This window comes from Coregonus lavaretus (assembly GCF_964263955.1).
Source record: "Coregonus lavaretus genome assembly, contig: HAP1_SCAFFOLD_6903, whole genome shotgun sequence".
Lineage (NCBI taxonomy): Eukaryota > Metazoa > Chordata > Actinopteri > Salmoniformes > Salmonidae > Coregonus > Coregonus lavaretus.
The window spans coordinates 2,437-27,215 of record NW_028165974.1 but is presented as its reverse complement, the minus strand read 5'-3'; the positions used below and the strand labels follow the sequence as shown (position 1 = coordinate 27,215).

The 24,779-nt window shown below is 45.0% G+C and overlaps 1 protein-coding gene across 1 annotated transcript; it reads right to left on the bottom strand.

Annotated features, from left to right (window-relative positions):
* Positions 1-3,223: 3,223 nt before the first annotated feature.
* On the bottom strand, positions 3,224-19,440 carry LOC311115253 (tripartite motif-containing protein 16-like). The gene is made up of 6 exons (XM_084190448.1): positions 18,815-19,440; positions 18,294-18,389; positions 5,444-5,677; positions 5,200-5,359; positions 5,015-5,074; positions 3,224-4,778 (listed from the first exon to the last, which is right to left on the bottom strand). Exons 1-6 carry the CDS (start codon positions 19,409-19,411, stop codon positions 4,267-4,269), a joined length of 1,659 nt encoding a protein of 552 aa, XP_084046574.1. The 5' UTR covers positions 19,412-19,440; the 3' UTR covers positions 3,224-4,266.
* Positions 19,441-24,779: the final 5,339 nt, after the last annotated feature.

Genomic DNA, 24,779 nt, shown 5'->3' with positions numbered 1-24,779 from the left:
GTCTTAACAGAACTGGGGGATGTCAGCCATGAAGTTGTCTAAACACAACTGGAATATAATTTGTTTGTGATTCATTGTTAATGGATTTTCCATTAGGAACACAGGGGGAAAACCTAACACAACAACACACATAACACACAACCAATAAAAACAAAGGGGGAGGAAACCACTAAAGTCATTACCATATTGTCATTTTCTAACGACAGGGAGAAAACATGTAAAATCTAGAAGACTACTTTAGATCTGGTCAGAAGAAGCCTAGTGCACTACGTAGGGAACAGGGAGAGATTTGGGACAGAGACAGTAACTCCTGTATGGAAATCTTCATTCTAATGACAGTGAGCAAATCTCCACCCTATTCCCTATGTAGTGCACTACTTTAGATCTGATCAGAAGTAGCCTAGTGCACTACGTAGGGAACAGGGTGTCATTTGGGCCAGAGTCAGTAACTCCCCTGGGTATGAATTGTCTCTCTATCTTATCTGTCTATGCTTGGTTGACCTAGCAACTGGGTCTGTTTTAATGTCCAGACAGCATGTACCCAACAGTGAGGTCAGTGGGATTGGAGAGAGTCCCCTCTCCCTCTCTCTGTCTCCTCCCGAGTATCATTTCTTACTCGGCAGGATCCGTCCACGTTATCGGAGGGCTCCTGGCAAGCGGGGAGTCGCCGACCCGCGTTCAATGTGCCGGTCCGCTTAGCGAGTGCGTCCCGCACGCCCCCATGTCTTATTTTTTTTCATTTTCATATTTTTGAAAAAATAATTTTTCATATTTTTTTTTCTGCTTCAAAGTAGATTAAGTGAAGCTTCACCTCCATTCAGGCAGTTATCACACCCCCCCACCCGGATTCGACCCCACTGGTCATTTAAAGACGTGTTTGGCTACGGGCACGTGGTAAGTTATGCGTTCACCTGGTAGTCGTCTTTTTTTTCATTTTCATATTTATGAAAAAATATATATATATATTTTTTTGGTAGTCATTTAGCAGACACTCTTATCCAGAGCGATTTACAGTTAGTGATGCATATTTTCTTCATATTTTTTATTTTTTTTTATATATTTTTTTCTAGCTTCATAAAAAAACAACGGATAAAAACCTGGTTTTCTAATATGTACGGGTTCATGAGGGTTGCCTAATCACACATGTGACATTTTGGAAGGATGTGACCTTTTTAACCCTTCGAAACAGCACCTATGACCACAATGTAAGGCACTTCCGGTTGTCACAGGAAGCTGTAATTAAACACATATCCTCATTGGGACAAGCTCTTACAGAATCCTGAGTTTCAGGTCAATCCGTGAAAAACTAAACTTTTTACAGAGGGTTGAATGTAGCGTTTTCACTATCTGCTGGTGGATACATCTAAACCATGTTTAGGGTCAATCTTCCCACTTCCGGTTGCTCCAGGAAGCTTAAACTCAACACAGGTAATCCTTATAGTGGCCTGATGGGTTGACAAAGACGACAGTTTGATATGGCAATATAAACCCACATAGGCACCAAGTTGAAGTTAGGGCAGCAGGCAATGTATTTCTATATCCCCTGTGGAGGCTGGCCACTCTCTCCCCCCTTTCTCCTAGCCTGCTGCACCTCATATGACATTTTGGAAGGATTTAACCTATTTGAAAAAAGTTGAAAGGCAACGTGGATCTACTGTGGTGTAGTTCTTCCCAGCATTGCAACCAAATCAGATTTGTATTACATATTGCCTGGAGTGATTTAAAAAGGAAAGAAAGCTCTAATCTTTACCCAAATGGTCTCAAATTATAGGCCTGATCACCCTGGACCAATGCCTGTTGGTAATTTCAGTAGAACCAAGCAACTCAAGTAGCTATTCAACCTCAAAACTACGTGGTTTTGCTATACATTCAAAACAGCAGTATAATGTGAATTTTTTTTATGGTCATTTAAAAATGACAGAAAATCTTTTCCAAAATGGTCTCAAATGAGCTGTACTCTCAGGCCCATGGGAGAAAGGGTTTTACTAGGCAGGGAGTGTAGAACAAGATGCATGGAGCTCCAGAGGTCACAAGGTCAATGTGGGCCTGCATGGATGTCAGCAGGGCATGAGGGAGAAGGCCCAAGTGAATAGGTGTGTCTGTGTGAGTGTGTGTGTGAGTGATGTATGTTGTTAAGCTATGGAATTAATTGTACAGCATTGGATTGGTGTTGGCATGGGGTAGAGGGAGTTTACATATACTAGTCATTTCCTTTTAAATCCATGAAGGGAAGTGGACAAGTTCACACTTAGAAAGGAGATAATAGTTCCACACCTCATGTGTCCTGATAACTACAGGAATGGAACCATATTGAGGTTGGCTGCTTTCTATACTGTTTGATGGTAGAGAGAGAGAGAGAGAGACAGAGACAGAGACAGAGACAGAGACAGAGACAGAGACAGAGACAGAGAGAGAGAGAGAGAGAGAGAGAGAGAGAGAGAGAAAGAGAGAGAGAGGACATCAGGTAAAGTTCTGGAGATGGGGGAATATGTGTGCAGAAAGAAACCCTCCAGTATGGTTAACCCCAGTTAGGCCCAGTATGGACTATCAATACAAGTGACCATTTAGAATGTGACCCAGTTCAATGGGTCTTAACAGAACTGGGGGATGTCAGCCATGAAGTTGTCTAAACACAACTGGAATATAATTTGTTTGTGATTCATTGTTAATGGATTTTCCATTAGGAACACAGGGGGAAAACCTAACACAACAACACACATAACACACAACCAATAAAAACACAAAGGGGGAGGAAACCACTAAAGTCATTACCATATTGTCATTTTCTAACGACAGGGAGAAAACATGTAAAATCTAGAAGACTACTTTAGATCTGGTCAGAAGAAGCCTAGTGCACTACGTAGGGAACAGGGAGAGATTTGGGACAGAGACAGTAACTCCTGTATGGAAATCTTCATTCTAATGACAATGAGCAAATCTCCACCCTATTCCCTATGTAGTGCACTACTTTAGATCTGATCAGAAGTAGCCTAGTGCACTACGTAGGGAACAGGGTGTCATTTGGGCCAGAGTCAGTAACTCCCCTGGGTATGAATTCTCTCTCTATCTTATCTTTCTTCTATATTATGTTCTCCTCTCCTCCTCTCTTCTCTCCTCTATTCACTCTATTCTATCATCCACACCACATGCCAGCTTCAACACAATCCATTTACAAGTTAAAGACACACCTTGGAATAAATAGCAAAGGAAAACTACTACTAGATGGATTTTTTATTTCCCATAACCATGAATCATATTTAATAACTGAACAGTAGCAGACCTAACTTCATCTGTTCCTGACTCTGGGTAGTGGATTAAAAAGACCATCAATCTCCAATGATATTAAAGTACAATTCTGAACATTACTGATATACTGAGTGACAAGACAAGATATGTGCTGGGTTTTTATTGTTTGGTTAATAGCACCACCTGCTGGACAGGTTTAATGTTGCTTGACTGAGCAGAATGGGAGAATAAAAGATGCCAAACTTAGGGCCGGTTTCCCGGACATCTCCATTGAACATGCTTTTTAGTCTAGGACTAGGCTTCATCTGTGTCCGGGAAACCGGCCCATATAGTTCAATTAGCAAGTAAGTAACACTACCTGTTCCATGATACTGAGGAAAATGACATTGAGACAGAGAACCAATTGAGAAAACATTTCAATGGTTCTGAATGACAACCAACATACATTAACAGCATACATCATGATTAATGTAAATGTATAAGATTAAAACGTTGCACTTACAAATAATATGAATGCATTGAATTGTAATTCATAACATCTTCTGAAGATCAAATCAATCAAATCGTTGTACATAAAAACAGAGCAGAATGAATCAACACATCTGGGGACCATCACCACCAGCATGACTAGTATCTATGTGGACCCTACTACAGTTTAACCAGCTCAGCTATAGACTACACCAGCATGACTAGTATCTATGTGGACCCTACTACAGTTTAACCAGCTCAGCTATAGACTACACCAGCATGACTAGTATCTATGTGGACCCTACTACAGTTTAACCAGCTCAGCTATAGACTACACCAGCATGACTAGTATCTATGTGGACCCTACTACAGTTTAACCAGCTCAGCTATAGACTACACCAGCATGACTAGTATCTATGTGGACCCTACTACAGTTTAACCAGCTCAGCTATAGACTACACCAGCATGACTAGTATCTATGTGGACCCTACTACAGTTTAACCAGCTCAGCTATAGACTACACCAGCATGACTAGTATCTATGTGGACCCTACTACAGTTTAACCAGCTCAGCAGTACCATAGACCCTAAACCCAGGATAGAGGGGCTGAGTGAATGTGGTCTGGACTCTGTGGAGGAGGGTCATTGTTTCAGAGACACTGTAGAAGGACAGAGTACCTGCCTTGTGATCCAGGTACACTCCTACTCTGGAGGACTGAGGGCCTGATACTTTAGTCCTAACATTATTGTGTCTGAAACAATAACCATCACTATAACACTGTAAACTCCAGGACTTGTTATTGAATCCAAATCCACCACCTGTCCCTGTTCTGCTGATGTCTTTATATGAGACTGCTGTATCAACACGCCCCCCACTCCACTCCACCTCCCAGTAACAGCGTCCAGACAGACCCTCTCTACACAGAACCTGACACCGGTTGGTGAATCTGTCTGGATGATCAGGATATGGTTGGACTTGGCCTGTATAGGTCACCTTTCTGCTCCCTTCAGACAGAGAGAGGTGTGTGTCTGCTGTGTTTGGGTCCAGTGTGAGCTGACAGGAATCTGGGAGAAGAGCAGAGCAGAGACCAATGAGGGGAGTTAGAACAATAAGTTAAGTCAGATACTGTATCTACCCTGTCTTTGATTAGAGCACAGCAGAGATCAAATCAGAGAAATATGAGGAGTCAGATAGATACCCAGTCTTTGATTAGATCTACTATTGCTATATATTTCTAGAGGGATTGTTAGGAGTGTCAGTAAAAAGAGACTCTTAGTTACTTCAGAATAAAGAGACTCACATTGTAAGAACTGTTCTCTGGTCTTGGGCTCTGGAGGCAGTACAACATCCACTATATTCACTACAGACACACAAACACATTCACAGAGAGAGGGAATGTTATCATCATACCATATTCCACATGTATATGACTACTAGGGAACTTTCAATGGTCTAAAGTTGATGTTCTTATTATTTTCAACACACCTGTAGTGGAGATCTTGGTCCATTCTTCTTTAAGGACGTCTTCTAGTTTCTCTCTCAGTTCAGACACAGTCTTACTCACATCTCCAAAGTACTGAAGAGGACGGACAACGATGCTGGGTAAGTCTGAAGATACACTGGTACCGGAGAGAGACTGATAACTCTGGAGAGAGAGAGGGAGAGAGAGCAGAACCAAATGATTGAGAGTTTTAATTTCATATCACATGTATCAAGGCAGTTGAGTTACCTGGAGGAAATGGATGTGATCCTCTGTGTGTGAGAGCTGCTCCAGCTCAGTGCTTCTCTTCCTCAGCTCAGCTATCTCCTGCTCCAGTTGCTCCAGGAGTCCTTCAGCTTGACTCACTTGAGCCTTCTCTTGGGCTCTGATCAGCTCCTTCACCTCAGAGCGCCTTCTCTCAATGGAGCGGATCAGCTCGGTAAAGATCTTATCACTGTCCTCCACTGCTGCCTGTGCAGAGCGCTGTTAAGAGAGAGAGAGAGAGAGAGAGAGAGAGAGAGAGAGAGAGAGAGAGAGAAAGAGAGAGACTGACTTGTCTTACTTTAATGAGCCATCCTCATTACACTAACACCCCCACCCCTAAAAACACATTGCGTGACACCACAACCTCCACACAATCACATTATCCAGTACCCAACACCACAGTACAATACACCAACCAGCACCACATTCCAACCGTCCATCCAACCCCTCCTCTCCAGCCGTACAGACAGCCCCCCTGAGCCCCCATACCTCCTGAAACATCAAACTCAACCCTAAGGCGTCAACAGTAATGGCATTACCCTGGCAACACAGAAAAAACATGATGAACAGTCTGTCATTGCAGAAAACGGACACCCCTCCCCAACTCCCAGGTCAACCCGAGCCAACCAGCTATTGGTGTCCAGGGCTCCATGTAATACCCTCCACTGGACGACCCCTGACCTTTCCAGCACTGGGAGCTTATAGAGCACCCTCCACCTATACCCTGCCATGCTCTCAGCCCCCACAACCCCCTGCCACTGATGCCCCTTCACTCCCACTAAGCTCAGAGTGTTAAAAGTCAGTAAGTCCTCCAGACTCTCCTGCCAGTCCCCAGTCTCTGCTGTCACTTGCAGTGGTGGAAACGGTGGTGGCCCCTCCTCAGGCTGCTCCAGCCCTCAGTACTGCAGCATAGAAATCAGAGACCCCTGCTATATTGAGTCTCTCCGGCCGCATGATGAAGAGCTGCTGATCCAGCCCCAAACCACCAGCCCTCCTCAACAGAGCACATGCTGGTTCCCTCCAGCCCACCTCCGTACGGTACAGTAGCCTCTGTGCTGCTGAGTCAGAACGCTGCCACCCTGACCAGAAAAAATTCACTAACTTGCGCTGCAGGTCTACAAGCAGACCACCGGGGGCGTTGAGAATGGCCAATTTAAGCCATAGAGAGGATGCCACCAAGTTGTTGATGATCAGCACCGCCCCTCTGTATGCCACTTGGGAGATGAGCCACCTCCACTTCGTCAGCCTCGACACCACCGCTTGTGACACTCCTTCCCAGTTCTTCCTATCCCAACCCTCCGAGCCCAGATACACCCCAAGCATCTTGAGCCACTCACAGCCCCACTGCAACCCCCCTGGAAGCTGCGGAGGTGCCCTGTCCCTCCATGCCCCACATAACAGAGCCTCACTCCTGCCCCAGTTTCCCTAAGCAGAAGACGCCCCCTCGTACACCCTCAAACTATTCTCCAGGGCCTGTAGGTTCTGCTCATCCCTAACCAACACAGACGTCATCAGCGTATGCTGCCACTGCTATGCCTGTCCCCAACCCTATGCCTGGCTCCCACACTCCCTGTAGCCTCCTGCGTAGCAGGCCCAGAAAGGGCTCAATAAGAAGAGTGTATAGCTGCCCTGACAGAGGGCATCCCTGGTGAATGCCCCTCCCTACCCAGACTGGCCTACTGAGCCCTCCCCACACCTTGACCATACATGAAGCCCCAGCATACTACCGCGACATTACGTGGTCCTCTGTAGCTCAGCTGGTAGAGCACGGCGCTTGTAACGCCAGGGTAGTGGGTTCGATCCCCGGGACCACCCATACATCTCCCCCACAACAGAAGTTACCCGCCCATCAGGCTCCCTCATCTCCCCCTTAACAGAAGTTACCCACCCATCAGGCTCCCTCATCTCCCCCACAACAGAAGTTACCCACCCATCAGGCTCCCTCATCTCCCCCACAACAGAAGTTACCCACCCATCAGGCTCCCTCATCTCCCCCTTAACAGAAGTTACCCACCCATCAGGCTCCCTCATCTCCCCCACAACAGAAGTTACCCACCCATCAGGCTCCCTCCTCTCTCCACAACAGAAGTTACCCACCATCAGGCTCCCTCATCTCCCCCACAACAGAAGTTACCCACCCATCAGGCTCCCTCATCTCCCCACAACAGAAGTTACCCACCCATCAGGCTCCCTCATCTCCCCACAACAGAAGTTACCCACCCATCAGGCTCCCTCATCTCCCCACAACAGAAGTTACCCACCCATCAGGCTCCCTCATCTCCCCACAACAGAAGTTACCCGCCCATCAGACAAACGTAAAACAAGGGATTTTCTTGGTTTCCCCACTCTGTTTTTCCAACCCCTCTGGTGAAACAGAGAACTGAGCCCTGTACTATAATATAATATAATGTGCCATTTTGCAGACGCTTTTATCCAAAGCGACTTACAGTCATGCGTGCATATATATATATATATATATTTTTTTTGTGTATGGGTGGTCCCGGGGATCGAACCCACTACCCTGGCGTTACAAGCGCCGTGCTCTACCAGCTGAGCTACAGAGGACCAGGTGCAGACACATTTATGAAAGCAAAGACAAGGTCATTATTTGGGCTCTAAACACTAACAACCTACCCTTACACACCTATTTTGCTACCCCTGCACTAAGATTTCTGCCATGGCATTTAAATGTTTTTGTTTGACATATTCCCCCATTCTTTGCCGGCGTTCATGTTAAGGAAGTCTAACCGTGAAATCTCCATAAGAGGTGGGAGGGAAATCACCACAATCAGAAACCAGTAGAGAAGCCCATAAAGCCGCCATGCCAGAAAAAAACATCAATTTAAGCAGATTCTGAAGACATGCCCTTAAGAACCCATGACCCATTTTCTCAGCCTATACCGCTTCCTGGGTGAGAGGACACTAAACCCCTCATTCTTCATCACGTGTTGTACTGACCTTACAAACCTTCCAGGATCAATCAAATAAGACTCCAGCAGAACCTTCTTTTTCCCCTTTAGTCTCCATCAGGAACCTAGAAAGTTCTCTCACCGTATATACTGGGCCCTCAGCCTGACTGGCTGTCAGCTCTGGATCCAATGAGCCGTCTGAAAACGAGACGCCTTGTCCTCCGCTCCCGCAGACTCACCTCCCCCCTCTTCCTCCTCCTCCATTGGCACGGTACCGTCCTCCTCCTCCCCAGTCTCTGCCCCCCTGCACTTCCCCCCTGATCAGAGCCTCTTCCCCAATGACAGGCAATATTTCCTGGGATGAGCCCACCAAGCCTTCGCCTACCGGAGTCTCTGTTACTACAGAAACCTGCCTCAGCTCATGTAGCCCAGCTGCAACCCTCCCCACCACCGCTTTCTCCACGGCCTGCGCACCACCACTTGGCCATGCACTACTACCGTGTAGCTCAGTTGGTAGAGCATGGCGCTTGCAACGCCAGGGTTGTGGGTTCGTTTCCCATGGGGGGGACAGTATGAAAATGTATGCACTCACTAACTGTAAGTCGCTCTGGATAAGAGCATCTGCTAAATGACTAAAATGTAAAAAATGTATTCTCCTCCCTCCTGGTACCCCTGCCATTTATTTGCAATTCTGAGTAATCACTATTTTAGTACGGATTAGTAAGGAAAAACACTTTATTCAGTACTACTGCAGTTGCTTAATAATTGCCGGCCATTCCCTCCCCTACCCTGGACGACACTGGGCCAATTGTGCGCCGCCCATGAGTCTCCCGGTCACGGCCGGCTGCGACAGAGCCTGGATTCGAACCAGGATCTAGTGGCACAGTTTGCACTGCGATGCAGTGCCTTAGACCACTGCGCCACTCAGGAGTTCTCTCCCTGGATACACCACCACTCCACCTCACAGGGAAAACTCCTCCTGCCTGAGCTTTTTACTGTCCCTTTCCACACTGCTAACGCTAGAGGAAGGACTGAAAACACATTACTGTGAAGTAATATAATGATGAGTCATGTTTATTATTACCTGTTTTTATGCTCATGTTTTGAAATTATACTTCATTACTATAATGATTATCAATACGCCTAAACATTAATTCAGTCACCTCTGGTCGACAAAAACGTATTTTCCTAGTACATTAATTGTCAAATTCATCAACCAGCATCGAGCACTCTGCCTTCTCAGGCAAGCGAGGGGCATGTTGAGGTAAATATGCTAACCGCCAAGGTTGCATTATGTCATTTATTGGTGGGCTGGAAGATGCAGTGTTTTTTCTTTTCTATTCAGAGGCTATTTACTCCCTATATGAGATAATTTTATGTAGAAGGTTTTTATAATGCATGTTTACTAGGGTTGAGGTTAGGGCATCTGAGTAGGGATGATTTGGGTTCAATACCTGTCCTACCTATCAATCATATTGCTGCTTGTAGCCTATAACTGATGATCCCCACACTAGAAACACCCAAAACTATCTGTGCTAGCAAACCCTGTGTTCCACCCCTCCCCTGTGTAACCTTGAAGTTTGTTAAGAAACAAACACTTGTCTATGAAAAGAGACATGTTTAACGGATTCCGCTTGGCACCCAGCCGAGAGCACACGGAAACCACTTGCAAATTTACCAAAACTAACCAACTACTTCCGGTCTGTTCGGAAGCAATAAACGGAGGCAGATTAGCCACCACAACTCTTATCGAAAGAGGCGACATCTGCACCAACACACCCCTCACAACAAGACAAACCTTTTTCATTAACACAACCACCGCCTTGTTCATTCTGGATGCAGAGTCCAGATGTTCCGCTCCAACCTGTTCGCCGACCATGAGCAAAACTTCCTCCACACCTTTCTCCGGAACGCACCCGAAGCGACAGCGTTTCTTCTCCACTCGGTTGAGGCCATCACGCCGCCCTAACAAACTACCCCTACTCCCCCCTCAACTCTAAACGATAAACAGTGGAAACCAATAAACAAACCCTCCACCTTGAGAAAATACATTCAGAAAATACGCAAGAACCAAAAGAAAAAAGAATAGTAGCCCTCCTCACGAAACACAAATCTCTCACACAACCAACTTCTTCTTCTATGATATAATGGCGGTCCACAAACCAACGTTAAAGGTGCATGCCGCCACCTACTGTGCTGGAGTGTGTGGTCAATCACGGTTTCCAACATTTCTAAATCCTCCTACCTAACTCAGTACTTCTGAGAAAATAAAGAAGAGCCCTACTAACTTCTAATAGACCCTCCCCCATCCCCAAAATCCCTTCCAAACCCCCCCCAACCCCGTCCAACCTCAATGAGCCTACACTTCAATCTTTCCCTCTCTTCAACATACTTACAACAATATAACAACACATGCTCCACCATTTCATCGACCGTACCCTCCACACTCAAACCATTCCCATGCTTGCCAACCAGATGTAATGACGAGGTCAATGTACAATGTCCTAAGCACAATCGAGTAAACACCACCTCTTCCTTCCTAATCTGACCTTTGAATCTTGGTCCAACAACATTTATTTGGAAGGCATATAAATGCCGGCCCTTGTGCTCAGAGTACCATCTCTTCTGCCAAACATCTATCAAAATGGCTCTGATCTTACATTTGGCCTCACCTCTACCCAGTGGAACATTAATATAAATTATATCTCGTTTCAAAGCTCTTTTAGCTAACTGGTCTACAATTTCATTCCCTTCCACACCCGAATGTGCTGGGACCCAGCAGAATCTCACTACTAAACCCATTCTCTCAATTCTCCATAATAACATTAATACCTTCAGTTCAACTGAGTATACTGACAGTTCATCTGTTAGTCTTCTACATATCTGCACATCAAATTCAGGAACGTAAACGCCTGCTCCTGTGAGCCCACTATCTGGGTCCTTGGATCCATCTGTGAAAAGCGGTAAAAAAGCATAAAAACTTCTACCAATGTAATTGTCAACCAGTTTCACTATATCACTGACTTCTGACCAATCTTTCCTTTTCTCTACCAAGGTTAGATCAACAACAGGGTCTGGGAGTAACCATGGAGGAACATCCCCTATCACCACAGAAGGGCCAACCTCCAACTCCCTCAAACCACTCTCATCAGCAAGCTTTCCAACTGTCCAACCAAAACCACTGCCTTGTCTACTAGTATATTCCCAACAGTCATCTAGAACAGTAGCAGTGGGATGCTCAACCTCACAGCCTTTCAACCCAATAAGATAATGACCATTTTCTACGCTGTATATCCAAAGGCATCTCTCCTGCCTCCACCAGTAAGGCACATACAGATGTTGATTTAAATGCACCAATACATATCCTTAAAGCTATATACTGGATTCTGTCCAGCTTCTGAAGCCAAGTCTTTGCCTCTGTTCCATAAACTGTACACCAGTAATCAATTGGCGTCCTGATCAGAGCTCTATAAATATATATCAACAATTGTCTGTCAGCACCCTATTCATAACCAGAGACCCACACAACCAACTACCGCGAAAGTTAATGAATGAGAGAGACAGAGACATCGTTACAATACTGTACATAGACATAATATAACGGTTCTTCTTCTTTGGAGTTTAACGGCGGTTGGCATCCAATATGTTGCATTACCGCCCCCAACTGGAATATAATATACATCTATTTTACTTTGTGACACAAAATGGGAAAAGGGGAAATTATAATAATACAAAAAACACCCTTCCAACTAACCCTACACTCATTAAATACCCACTACCCCATTCCACTACTTTGACCCTATCTGCTCCTGCACCATGCCAACGGCCTGGGAGGACAGGAAACCACAACTCAACACACCCTGTAACTCTTCTGAAGTCTAATCTTGTATGCCCAAATACTTCTCTGCAGCTGCCATCACAATATCAATTTTCTGTGATTGACAATCAATTTCTGCGGTATAGTTGATAACCATTGCTATGAACTCTAAGAAGCTAACTTTACTAAAGCATACAGTGGGGAGAACAAGTATTTGATACACTGCCGATTTTGCAGGTTTTCCTACTTACAAAGCATGTAGAGGTCTGTAATTTTATCATAGGTACACTTCAACTGTGAGAGACGGAATCTAAAACAAAAATCCAGAAAATCACATTGTATGATTTTTAAGTAATTCATTTGCATTTTATTGCATGACATAAGTATTTGATACATCAGAAAAGCAGAACTTAATATTTGGTACAGAAACCTTCGTTTGCAATTACAGAGATCATACATTTCCTGTAGGTCTTGACCAGGTTTGCACACACTGCAGCAGGGATTTTGGCCCACTCCTCCATACAGACCTTCTCCAGATCCTTCAGGTTTCGGGGCTGTCGCTGGGCAATACGGACTTTCAGCTCCATCCAAAGATTTTCTATTGGGTTCAGGTCTGGAGACTGGCTAGGCCACTCCAGGACCTTGAGATGCTTCTTACGGAGCCACTCCTTAGTTGCCCTGGCTGTTTGTTTCGGGTCGTTGTCATGCTGGAAGACCCAGCCATGACCCATCTTCAATGCTCTTACTGAGGGAAGGAGGTTGTTGGCCAAGATCTCGCGATACATGGCCCCATCCATCCTCCCCTCAATACGGTGCAGTCGTCCTGTCCCCTTTGCAGAAAAGCATCCCCAAAGAATGATGTTTCCACCACCATGCTTCACGGTTGGGATGGTGTTCTTGGGGTTGTACTCATTCTTCTTCTACCTCCAAACACGGTGAGTGGAGTTTAGACCAACAAGCTCTATTTTTGTCTCATCAGACCACATGACCTTCTCCCATTCCTCCTCTGGATCATCCAGATGGTCATTGGCAAACTTCAGACGGGTCTGGACATGCGCTGGCTTGAGCAGGGGGACCTTGCGTGCGCTGCAGGATTTTAATCCATGACGGCGTAATGTGTTACTAATGGTTTTCTTTGAGACTGTGGTCCCAGCTCTCTTCAGGTCATTGACCAGGTCCTGCCGTGTAGTTCTGGGCTGATCCCTCACCTTCCTCATGATCATTGATGCCCCACGAGGTGAGATCCTGCATGGAGCCCCAGACCGAGGATGATTGACCGTCATCTTGAACTTCTTCCATTTTCTAATAATTGCGCCAACAGTTGTTGCCTTCTCACCAAGCTGCTTGCCTATTGTCCTGTAGCCCATCCCAGCCTTGTGCAGGTCTACAATTTTATCCCTGATGTCCTTACACAGCTCTCTGGTCTTGGCCATTGTGGAGAGGTTGGAGTCTGTTTCATTGAGTGTGTGGACAGGTGTCTTGTATACAGGTAACGAGTTCAAACAGGTGCAGTTAATACAGGTAATGAGTGGAGAACAGGAGGGCTTCTTAAAGAAAAACTAACAGGTCTGTGAGAGCCGGAATTCTTACTGGTTGGTAGGTGATCAAATACTTATGTCATGCAATAAAATGCAAATTAATTACTTAAAAATCATACAATGTGATTTTCTGGATTTTTGTTTTAGATTCCGTCTCTCACAGTTGAAGTGTACCTATGATAAAAATTACAGACCTCTACATGCTTTGTAAGTAGGAAAACCTGCAAAATCGGCAGTGTATCAAATACTTGTTCTCCCCACTGTATATCACTCGTTGGCCTATCCCTCTGTGCTGGCACAGATCTACTACTCACAGGGATCCTCTCAGGATCTCTCACACTTGACCCATCCTCCTCTACTTTCTTCACTGCCTCAGCATACGACACCTTCTGCACTACTCTGACTCTAGCCACCTCATCCTGCCTCTCTCGCACCGGACACTTCCAATCCCCAGCAACATGGGCATCCCTACAGTTGACACACACAACTTTATCCACCGAAACTACACAATCCTCTATCCCATGCCCTCCTGCACACTTCCCACATCTTGGAATCTCCCTCCTACAAACTGCTGCAACATGACCATAAACGTTGCACCTGAATCAGTGCAGTGGATTCGGCACAAAGTTCTAACAGGATAACTGATATATCCTAACATGACTTTGTTGGGTAAAGACTAAAAACTCAAAAGGACTGACAGTGACTCCTCTGTTTCACCACGCTCACCACCGGGTCTGCGTCGCACCAAACGGCGGGCATCACAAACACCAGGAATCTTCAACTTTAATTGCTCCACCTCCACACTTAACACTACCCCAGAAATCACTCCTTTCAATGGTGCCCTGTTCCTAAGAGAAAAGCAAGAAACAGATCTTGACCCAAGTTGCGTGACACGGAGCTCCCACTCCCTCTGGTCAGAAGAAACACAAACAAATATCCCAAGTCCACTACAGGTTACCTTCACTGATTCAACTGCACCCAACTCCTTTCCCACCCACCCTGAAACCACAAATGGATCTGCCAAAAGGAATGGATCCACTTTCTCCTACAATGTAACTCCTACTGCACCAGATTCTTCTTTATCATGTCCATTGATGCCAGGCTCTGGTTCTGAGCTCTTCACCACACCTTCTACCTCACTTAACTCTCCCTCATTCATTTCCATTTCACCTCCAGAACTCAGTCTGGCGAATGGCTCACTCTGTTTGCACTTGAATTATAACATTTGAAATGTCTATTCCTTTAAAACTTTTGTGAGTGAAATGATTGTTTATTTCACTTTTGTTTATTATCTATTTCACTTGCTTTGGCAATGTAAACATATGTTTCCAATGCCAATAAAGCCCTTTGAATTGAATTGAATTGAGAAAGAGAGCGAGAGAGTGCCTTGCAAAAGTATTCATCCCCCTTGGCGTTGTTCCTATTTTGTTACATTACATAAAAATTTGGATTTCATGAAATGGACATACACAAAATAGTCCAAATTGGTGAAGTGAAATGACAAAAATAACTTGTTTCAAAAAAATTCAAAAACATTAATAACGGAAAAGTGGTGTGTGCATATGTATTCACCCCCTTTGCTATGAAGCCCCTAAATAAGATCTGGTGCAACCAATTACCTTCAGAAGTCACATAATTAGTTAAATAAAGTCCACCTGTGTGCAATTTAAGTGTCACATGATCTGTCACATGATCTCAGTATATATACAGTGGGGGAAAAAAGTATTTAGTCAGCCACCAATTGTGCAAGTTCTCCCACTTAAAAAGATGAGAGAGGCCTGTAATTTTCATCATAGGTACACGTCAACTATGACAGACAAATTGAGAAAAAAAAATCCAGAAAATCACATTGTAGGATTTTTAATGACTTTATTTGCAAATTATGGTGGAAAATAAGTATTTGGTCACCTACAAACAAGCAAGATTTCTGGCTCTAACAGACCTGTAACTTCTTCTTTAAGAGGCTCCTCTGTCCTCCACTCGTTACCTGTATTAATGGCACCTGTTTGAACTTGTTATCAGTATAAAAGACACCTGTCCACAACCTCAAACAGTCACACTCCAAACTCCACTATGGCCAAGACCAAAGAGCTGTCAAAGGACACCAGAAACAAAATTGTAGACCTGCACCAGGCTGGGAAGACTGAATCTGCAATAGGTAAGCAGCTTGGTTTGAAGAAATCAACTGTGGAAGCAATTATTAGGAAATGGAAGACATACAAGACCACTGATAATCTCCCTCGATCTGGGGCTCCACGCAAGATCTCACCCCGTGGGGTCAAAATGATCACAAGAACGGTGAGCAAAAATCCCAGAACCACACAGGGGGACCTAGTGAATGACCTGCAGAGAGTTGGGACCAAAGTAACAAAGCCTACCATCAGTAACACACTACGCCGCCAGGGACTCAAATCCTGCAGACTTGTCCCCCTGCTTAAGCCAGTACATGTCCAGGCCCATCTGAAGTTTGCTAGAGTGCATTTGGATGATCCAGAAGAGGATTGGGAGAATGTCATATGGTCAGATGAAACCAAAATATAACTTTTTGGTAAAAACTCAACTCGTCGTGTTTGGAGGACAAATAATGCTGAGTTGCATCCAAAGAACACCATACCTACTGTGAAGCATGGGGGTGGAAACATCATGCTTTGGGGCTGTTTTTCTGCAAAGGGACCAGGACGACTGATCCATGTAAAGGAAAGAATGAATGGGGCCATGTATCGTGAGATTTTGAGTGAAAACCTCCTTCCATCAGCAAGGGCATTGAAGATGAAACGTGACTGGGTCTTTCAGCATGACAATGATCCCAAACACACCGCCCGGGCAACGAAGGAGTGGCTTCGTAAGAAGCATTTCAAGGTCCTGGAATGTCCTAGCCAGTCTCCAGATCTCAACCCCATAGAAGATCTTTGGAGGGAGTTGAAAGTCCATGTTGCCCAGCGACAGCCCCAAAACATCACTGCTCTAGAGGAGATCTGCATGGAGGAATGGGCCAAAATACCAGCAACAGTGTGTGAAAACCTTGTGAAGACTTACAGAAAACGTTTGACCTGTGTCATTGCCAACAAAGGGTATATAACAAAGTATTGAGAAACTTTTGTTATTGACCAAATACTTATTTTCCACCATAATTTGCAAACAAATTCATTAAAAATCCTACAATGTGATTTTCTGGACTTTTTTCTCTCATTTTGTCTGTCATAGTTGACGTGTACCTATGATGAAAATTACAGGCCTCTCTCATCTTTTTAAGTGGGAGAACTTGCACAATTGGTGGCTGACTAAATACTTTTTTCCCCCACTGTACACCTGTTCTGAAAGGCCCAAGAGTCTGCAACACCACTAAGTAAGGGGCACCATCAAGCAAGCGGCACCATGAAGACCAAGGAGCTCTCCAAACAGGTCAGGGACAATGTTGTGGAGAAGTACAGATCAGGGTTGGGTTATAAAAAAATATCAGAAACTTTCAACATCCCACGGAGCACCATTAAATCCATTATTAAAAAATTGAAAGAATATGGCACCACAACAAACCTGCCAAGAGAGGCCGCCCACCAAAACTCATGGACCAGGCAAGGAGGGCATTAATCAGAGAGGCAACAAAGAGACCAAAGATAACCCTGAAGGAGCTGCAAAGCTCCACAGCGGAGATTGGAGTATCTGTCCATAGGACCACTTTAAGCCACACACTCCACAGAGCTGGGCTTCATGGAAGAGTGGCCAGAAAAAAAGCCTTTGCTTAAAGAAATATAAGCAAACACGTTTGGTGTTTGCCAAAAGGCATGTTGGAGACTCCCCAAACATTTGGAAGAAGGTACTCTGGTCAGATGAGACAAAAATTGAGCTTTTTGGCCATCAAGGAAAATGCTCTCTCTGGCGCAAACCAAACACCTCTCATCACCCCGAGAACACCATCCCCACAGTGAAGCATGGTGGTGGCAGCATCATGCTGTGGGGATGTTTTTCATCGGCAGGGACTGGGAAACTGGTCAGAATTGAAGGAATGATGGATGGCGCTAAATACAGGGACATTCTGGAGGGAAACCTGTAAGTATTGACTTGGGGGGGGGGGGGGGGGGGGGGGGGGGTGAATAGTTATGCACGCTCAAGTGTTGTGTTTTTTTGTCTTATTTCTTGTTTGTTTCACAATAAAAAATATTTTGCATCTTCAAAGTGGTAGGCATGTTGTGTAAATCAAATGATACAAACCCCCCCAAAAATCCATTTTAATTCCAGGTTGTAAGGCAAGAAAATAGGACAAATGCCAAGGGGGAGAATACTTTCGCAAGCCGCTGTATGTATAGGGGACATGAGTCAGTCATGGTTACTTAAAGTTATGTGATGAGGTAGCCCTGCCTGCAACTTCAAAATCAGTGTCGGCCCACGGCCCAATGGGGAATGTCCTCTTGGTGTAATGATCAAGACCCAGGTTCATATCCCATCTGTTACATTAAGCAGTCTATTCTCTGAAAGGGGTCCAGACATAGTGGGGTCAGTGGGATTGGAGAGGGGTCCTATCTCTCTCTCTGACTGGAGGAGACAGGTAAAATCCTCTGGTCAACAATACTCACCTTGAGAGACTTCACAGCTTTTTGGAGCTTCTTCAGCTCCTTCTCTCTCTCCTGGAATCTCTGCTGGACCTTCTGCTGACTCATCCCCAGCTGCCTCTGTGGAGAATCACTCTTCAATGAGCTATCAAGCTTTATTTGTCCAGTAGATCAATAGTATAGTAATGTGACATAGGGCCCATAGAGAGGAAGGTCTAAAATCTTGAGGAAGTCCCTTTACCATATGACATTTTCTATGTTGCTATGTTAATTATTATAGTTTTTATGGTAGGCGTACATGTATCAAGGGGTTGAAACTGAACTTTGGACTCATAAAAGGGAATTCAGAATGATAATAGTGTTTGACTTTAGAAAATTGTGATACATTTGGAGCAAACTCAATATACACCAAAGTTTGTGTTCATATTTCTTCTGCCGTGGATATATTTCATCTGATTTCTCTCATATTCAAACAGCCTTAGTTCCTACTGGATCTTTAATTCTTTGTTTATCAGACAGTCACCAACAAGTAGTTCTGGTCTTACCTGTTTCTCAGTCCTCTCTGCTGCAGCTGACACTGTATCATGGCCTTTATGTTCATCCATTGTACACAGATAACAGATACACTGCTGATCGGTACGACAGTAAACCTCCAGCAGTTTGTCATGATGAGAGCAGATCTTCTCCTGTAGTTGTGCGGTGGCTTTGACCAGCTTGTGCTTCTTGAAACCAGGAAATTCATAGTGAGGTTGGAGGTGAGTCTCACAGTAAGAGGCCAGACACACCAGACAGGACATGAGGGCTTTCTGCTTTCTGGTCCCAGTGCAGAAATCACACACTACATCTCCAGGTCCAGCATAGCACAGAGCAGGAGGGGGAGCAGCCTGGAGTCCTGACTCCTTCAGTTTCTCCACCAACTCAGCCAATATGTTACTTTTCGTCAGATTAGGCCTTGGAGTGAAGGTCTGTCTGCACTGAGGACAGCTATAGACCCCTTTCAGAACATCCTGATCCCAGCAGCCCTCAATACAGCTTCTACAGTAACTGTGTCCACAGGGGATAGTGACCGGCTCCTTCAGTAGATCCAGACAGACAGAACAACAGAACTGGTCCTGGTCGAGCAGAACTCCCTGCTGAGCCATTTGGATGGTTGTTCACTCTCACACAGACAGACGACACAGAGACTCAGATCAGTTTCGTTTCCACAGAAGAGAGTTTGTGGCAGGGGGAGGGACTTCCTGGTTCTGTCAGAGGGGTGGGGTTAAAAGGAGGGAGGGAAGGGTTAGAAGAAGGGAGGAAGAGAGAGAGGAACTGCATGCAACAGCAAGAGGGAGACAAATAGTTTTGTTCCTAGGTTAGAGGCCTTAACATGGAACAAATTAAATAATGAATCTTAAAATGTGAGTTGTTAGAATATATAAAGGATAACAGTTTCTATGAAGTACATAGGTATAATTATTTTAATGACCTTTATAATGCCTTATAATACACTTACTTGTTTAAATTAAGCAATAAGGCCTGAGGAGGTGTGGTAAATGGCCAATATACACTACCACAGCTAAGGGCTGTTCTTAGGCACAACGCAATACGGATTGAGAATTATGGAACACTTTCAAAAATCAAATCACATTTTATTGGTCGCATAAATATATTTAGCAGATGTTATTGTGGGTGTAGGGTGTTCCTGGCTCCAACAGTGCAGTAATAACTTACAATACACAACAATACACACTAATCTAAAAAGTAAAGGAATGGAATTAAGAAATATGAAAAGATTAGGACGAGCAATGTTAGAGTCCGGAGTGTGTGTGTGTATATATATATATATATATATATATATTGATCAGTGTGTTTTTCTGTAACAACTTGGTATCACAATTTTTGAACCCTTAAACAGAATTCCATCAAGTCCAGATAGCTCATCCCTGTATTGACCATAAGGGTATGGTATAGCTTGTACAGACTACCTGCATGTTATGGCTTGAATCACCTTTTGCAAACACTCATCTTCTGCAGCAGCACGTGAAATAACTGTCCACATTTCATCTGAGACTGGGCAACTCTCTCTGATAAGGTTTACATGTATGGTCTCGTCCTGCTCATATATATCTGGTTTGGTTCTGAGCTGTCAAAAGCTCTGGACAATGTGTCTGCCACTAACAATTCTTTCCCTGGCCTGTACTCGAGTTGCAAGTCATATTTCTGAAGTTTTAGAAACAGTCTGTTCTCTTGGTGGTGTGTGTGTTAGACCCTTCCTTGCAATAGTAACTTAAGGTTGATGATCTGTTTCATCCCACACTGTTTTACCACAGATAAACACACTGAATTTCTCACATGCACATGACAGTGCCAATGCCTCTTTCTCAATCTGAGCATAGTTACACTCAGAAGTTGGCAGAGCCCTGGAGGCATATGCAACTGGGCGCCATCTAGTGCCATACTGCTGTAACAACACTGCACCTTAACCCGCTTTAGAGGCATCTGCTGAGATTTAGGTTTTGAGCTTTTTATCATAGAACCAAAGTACTGGAGCATGCATGATCAATGCCTTGAGCTCCTCAAAACTCTTTCTGATGATTACTGTTCCAACACCAATCTGTAGTTTTACACAGTAGACTTCTCATCTGACTATTGTGAGTTGCCAGATTAGGTACAAATTAGCCCACATAGTTAACCAGCCCTTAGAACCTTTGTACGTCCTCTTGATCAGTAGGCAGTGGCATGTTCTTGATGGCGGTCACTTTGCTCTGGTCTGTCTGAACACTTTCACATGTTAGTTTTTCACCCAAGAAGGTTATTTCTGTCTTTCTGAATTCCCATTTGTCTGCATTTAGCTTTAGCCCATTATTTTACATTTAAGTCATTTAGCAGACGCCCTTATCCAGAGCGACTTACAGTTAGTGAGTGAATACATTATTATTATTTTTTTATACTGTCCCCCTGTGGGAATCAAACCCACAACCCTGGCGTTGCAAACACCATGCTCTACCAACTGAGCTACATCCCTGCCGGCCATTCCCTCCCCTACCCTGGACGACGCTGGGCCAATTGTGCGCCGCCCCATGGGTCTCCCGGTCACGGCCGGCTACGACAGAGCCTGGTTTCGAACCAGGATCTCTAGTGGCACAGCTAGCACAATGCAGTGCCTTAGACCACTGCGCCACTCTGACTAGATCAAGTGCTGCTTTCAACCTGGTGTTGTGCTCTTCAAGAGTCTGAGCCCATATTAGCACATCATCAATGGACACTGTGGTGCCTGACACACTCTCAGATATCTGTTGGACTGTCCTGTGAAAGACTTCTGGTGCTGAAGTGAGACCAAACGGGAGCCTTTTAAATGACTAGCTACCAAAAGGAGGATTGAAAGTACAAAGCCTTGTACTCTCCTTGTCTAGACTGATCTGCCAAAACCCTGAAGAGGCGTCTAGCTTTGAGAAGTGTTTAGCCCCTGCTATGTCCCTGAATATCTCCCCTCTGGTAGGCAGCTGAAAGGGTTCCCTTTTTACATGCTTGTTTAGCTCTTTTGGATCCATACACAGTCTGAGCGAGCCGTCTTCCTTCTCAACTATTACTAGTGAGTGGACCCATTCAGTAGGCTCTTCTACTTTGTCTAGGATATCTAAGGACTCTAGCCTCAGCAGCTCTGCTTTTAGCTAGTCTCTTGGTGATTATGGTACCTTTCTAGGTGCATGGATCACTGGTCTATTTGGCTGATCTAACTCTATTTTGTACTGCACCTTGAGTTTTCCTATTCCCTGAAAAACATCAGCATATGCATCCTCAACATTAGTCATTTCACCATATGAACCCATTTCACTAGACCCAGTAAGTTACATGACTTTAACCCAATGATGGGTGTTGTTTCTCCCTTTACTATGACAAACGGAACCTTGTGAGATTCATCATCTACCTCCAGCACCAACCTGCATGTCCCTGAAGACCACTGGTTTTACCTGTAACCGTAACAATTCAGTCTCTGGAATGATGTTGACCTGTGCTCCAGTGTCAAGTTTGATCACAATATCAGTTCCATGAGTCTTGTAGGTAGCAGTCCTCGTCTGGTCCTGCAAGTGCGACTGTTCCCACAAAGAGGTCACCAAAAGACCCCTCACTGTACTTGTTGTCACCACTGTTGTCCTGGTCCTCGTTGACACAGTGTACTGTATTTTGTTGTCTCCGCTGCCTGCATTTGAGTGAGAAGGGTTTCTTCATGCCACAGTTGTAACACTCTTTTATATATGCTGGGCACTGGCAAGGTCTGTGCTCTCCTCCACAGCTGCTGCAGGAGCGCTGGTTCCCTGAAGTGTGATGCTGTCCTTTGAAGTTAGCCGTTTAGCTGTAGCTCTTCCTTCGCTAACGTACTCCACTTTGCATACTGTTTCACTAAGACCACCACTGTCCATTGACCGTATGCTACTCTGAGTCACCCCTCTAGCTTGTCTCTCACCCCCATGACAATTCGCTCTCGTATCAGCGAGTCTGCAATTTGACCGAAATTACACAACTGACATTTCAGTTTGATGTCCATAATAAATTCCTCAAGTCTCTGTTTCATTCTGACATCTACTGTTGAAAACATACCTCATTTCTTCTGGGAGTACAAAAAGACAGAAATTTGTCTAACACCAGTTCATAATCTGCTTGCTCTTCATCCATTAGCTGAAAGCTGTTGTAGACATCAATGGTGTCCTAGACTGTGAGAAACAGTGCGACCTTCTGTGCGTCGTCTTTTCCAGCCGCTCCTATCGCCGTCAGATAGAGGGTGAAACGCTGCTTGAACCACTTCCATTGCTCTTCAACGTTGCCGTTCAGTTTCAGTTCTGTTGGAGGCTTTAGCTGCTCCATGTCGTTAGCCAGCTAGCACTGCAAAACGACTATCTACATGCACTGCACGCTCCGTTAGCTCCGGCGTGGTTATTTTTTACCTCAGTCTCATTAGCCCAGTGGCTAGTTAGCTAACGTTAGTCAAGTTAGCTAGCTAGCTGACGTGAAGCCTCTTGGCGGCGTTCAGCATTTTCGACCAAAACTCGATGATGGATGAGTCAAAGGCGAGTTATTTCACTCCTGGTACCATGTTGTATCTTCTTGTCTAAGAAATACTAAAGAAAACAACTGTTCTTTAACATTTACATTTACGTCATTTAGCAGACGCTCTTATCCAGTGCGACTTACAGTTAGTGCATACATTAATATTTTCATACTGGCCCCCCGTGGGAATCGAACCCACAACCCTGGCGTTGCAAACGCCATGCTCTATCAACTGAGCTACCTCCCTGCCTGCCATTCCCTCCCCTACCCTGGACGACGCTGGGCCAATTGTGAGTCGCCCCATTGGTCTCCCGGTTGCGGCCGGCTACAGCAGAGCCTGGATTCGAACCAGGATCTCTAGTGGCACAGCTAGCACTGCGATGCAGTGCCTTAGACCACTGCGCCACTCGGTAGACCATAAAAACATAAGTACTTCTTTATTCAAGTTAACCGGAGCCGTACAAGTATCGTGCATTAAGCTGAGATCTCTCACTCTTTGTTTGAATGTTAAATGACGAGACAGAGGCATTGATGCGAGTAACCAGTCTTGTTCAGTATATTGCAATACATCCGGGTATCTCAAGTACACCGGTAAAACACTGGAGTTGCAGTAATTAACATTTACCAACAGATGGCATCATTGTGCCATCTTCCACCCATAACATCTTCCCTTTTATAAAATAGGACAGGAACTGTCAATTCACTAACAAAACAAACCTAGTAGTAATTTCCAACATGAACAGTTTAGTATTTTTTTTATTTTTTCAGTTAACCACTTAACACATTTTGATAATCTCTTCACTTTTATCTCTGTCTGTCAACAATCCCTAATGGGAAACCTACAGATTAAGTATTTTTGGTGGCTGGGACAGACGCCCGCAGCGTGAAAAGACAGGGGACTTGTCTGCGTGGACTGCGGGCTCCCGCACAGGCGTGTCACCTGACTGTCTAAGGGGAGTATTGATGGGCGAGGGAGTGGCCGACCTGTGATCCCCTGGCACTTCGCCCAGTGCCTCAGGCCCCATGTGACTTGCTGGGGTTCCGTCTTTTGTCATGCGACCCCTATGACCATCAGAGTTCTGAGTAGATGCTGGCTCAGCAATCCGAAGGTCAACCCTGTTACGACGGTACAGTGATCCATTCACCTCGACCAAGTAGGAGCGTGGTGCCACTTTCTGTACACAGGATCCGAGTCTCCAGAGGCCCGTCCGGTCCCCTGGTAGTGGCTTCATTCGCACCGTTTCACCCACCCTGAGCTCAGGTAAGTCTTTTGCTGATTTGTCATAGATGAACTTGGAGACCTGTCTTCTGTGACGTAGCTTCACCAGCACGTCTGTCACCACACATGGCTCCAGGAGAGTGCTTGCTACTGGCAGAGCTGCTTTTAAACGCCGTGCCATGAGGCGCTGGGCCGGGCTGCTAATCATGCCTTCTGTCGGGGTATTGCGCCACTGCAGGATTGCTTTCCAGGCAATTTTCGGA

Coding starts and splice junctions, on each gene's coding strand:
- LOC311115253 (XM_084190448.1), bottom strand. CDS start 19,411: ATGGCTCAGCAGGGAGTTCTGCTCGACCAGGACCAGTTCTGTTGTTCT. Junction 5,678..18,293: donor AAGCTGTGAAGTCTCTCAAG/GTGAGTATTGTT, acceptor CTCTCTTAACAG/CGCTCTGCACAGGCAGCAGT. Junction 5,075..5,199: donor GACCAAGATCTCCACTACAG/GTGTGTTGAAAA, acceptor GTGTGTCTGTAG/TGAATATAGTGGATGTTGTA.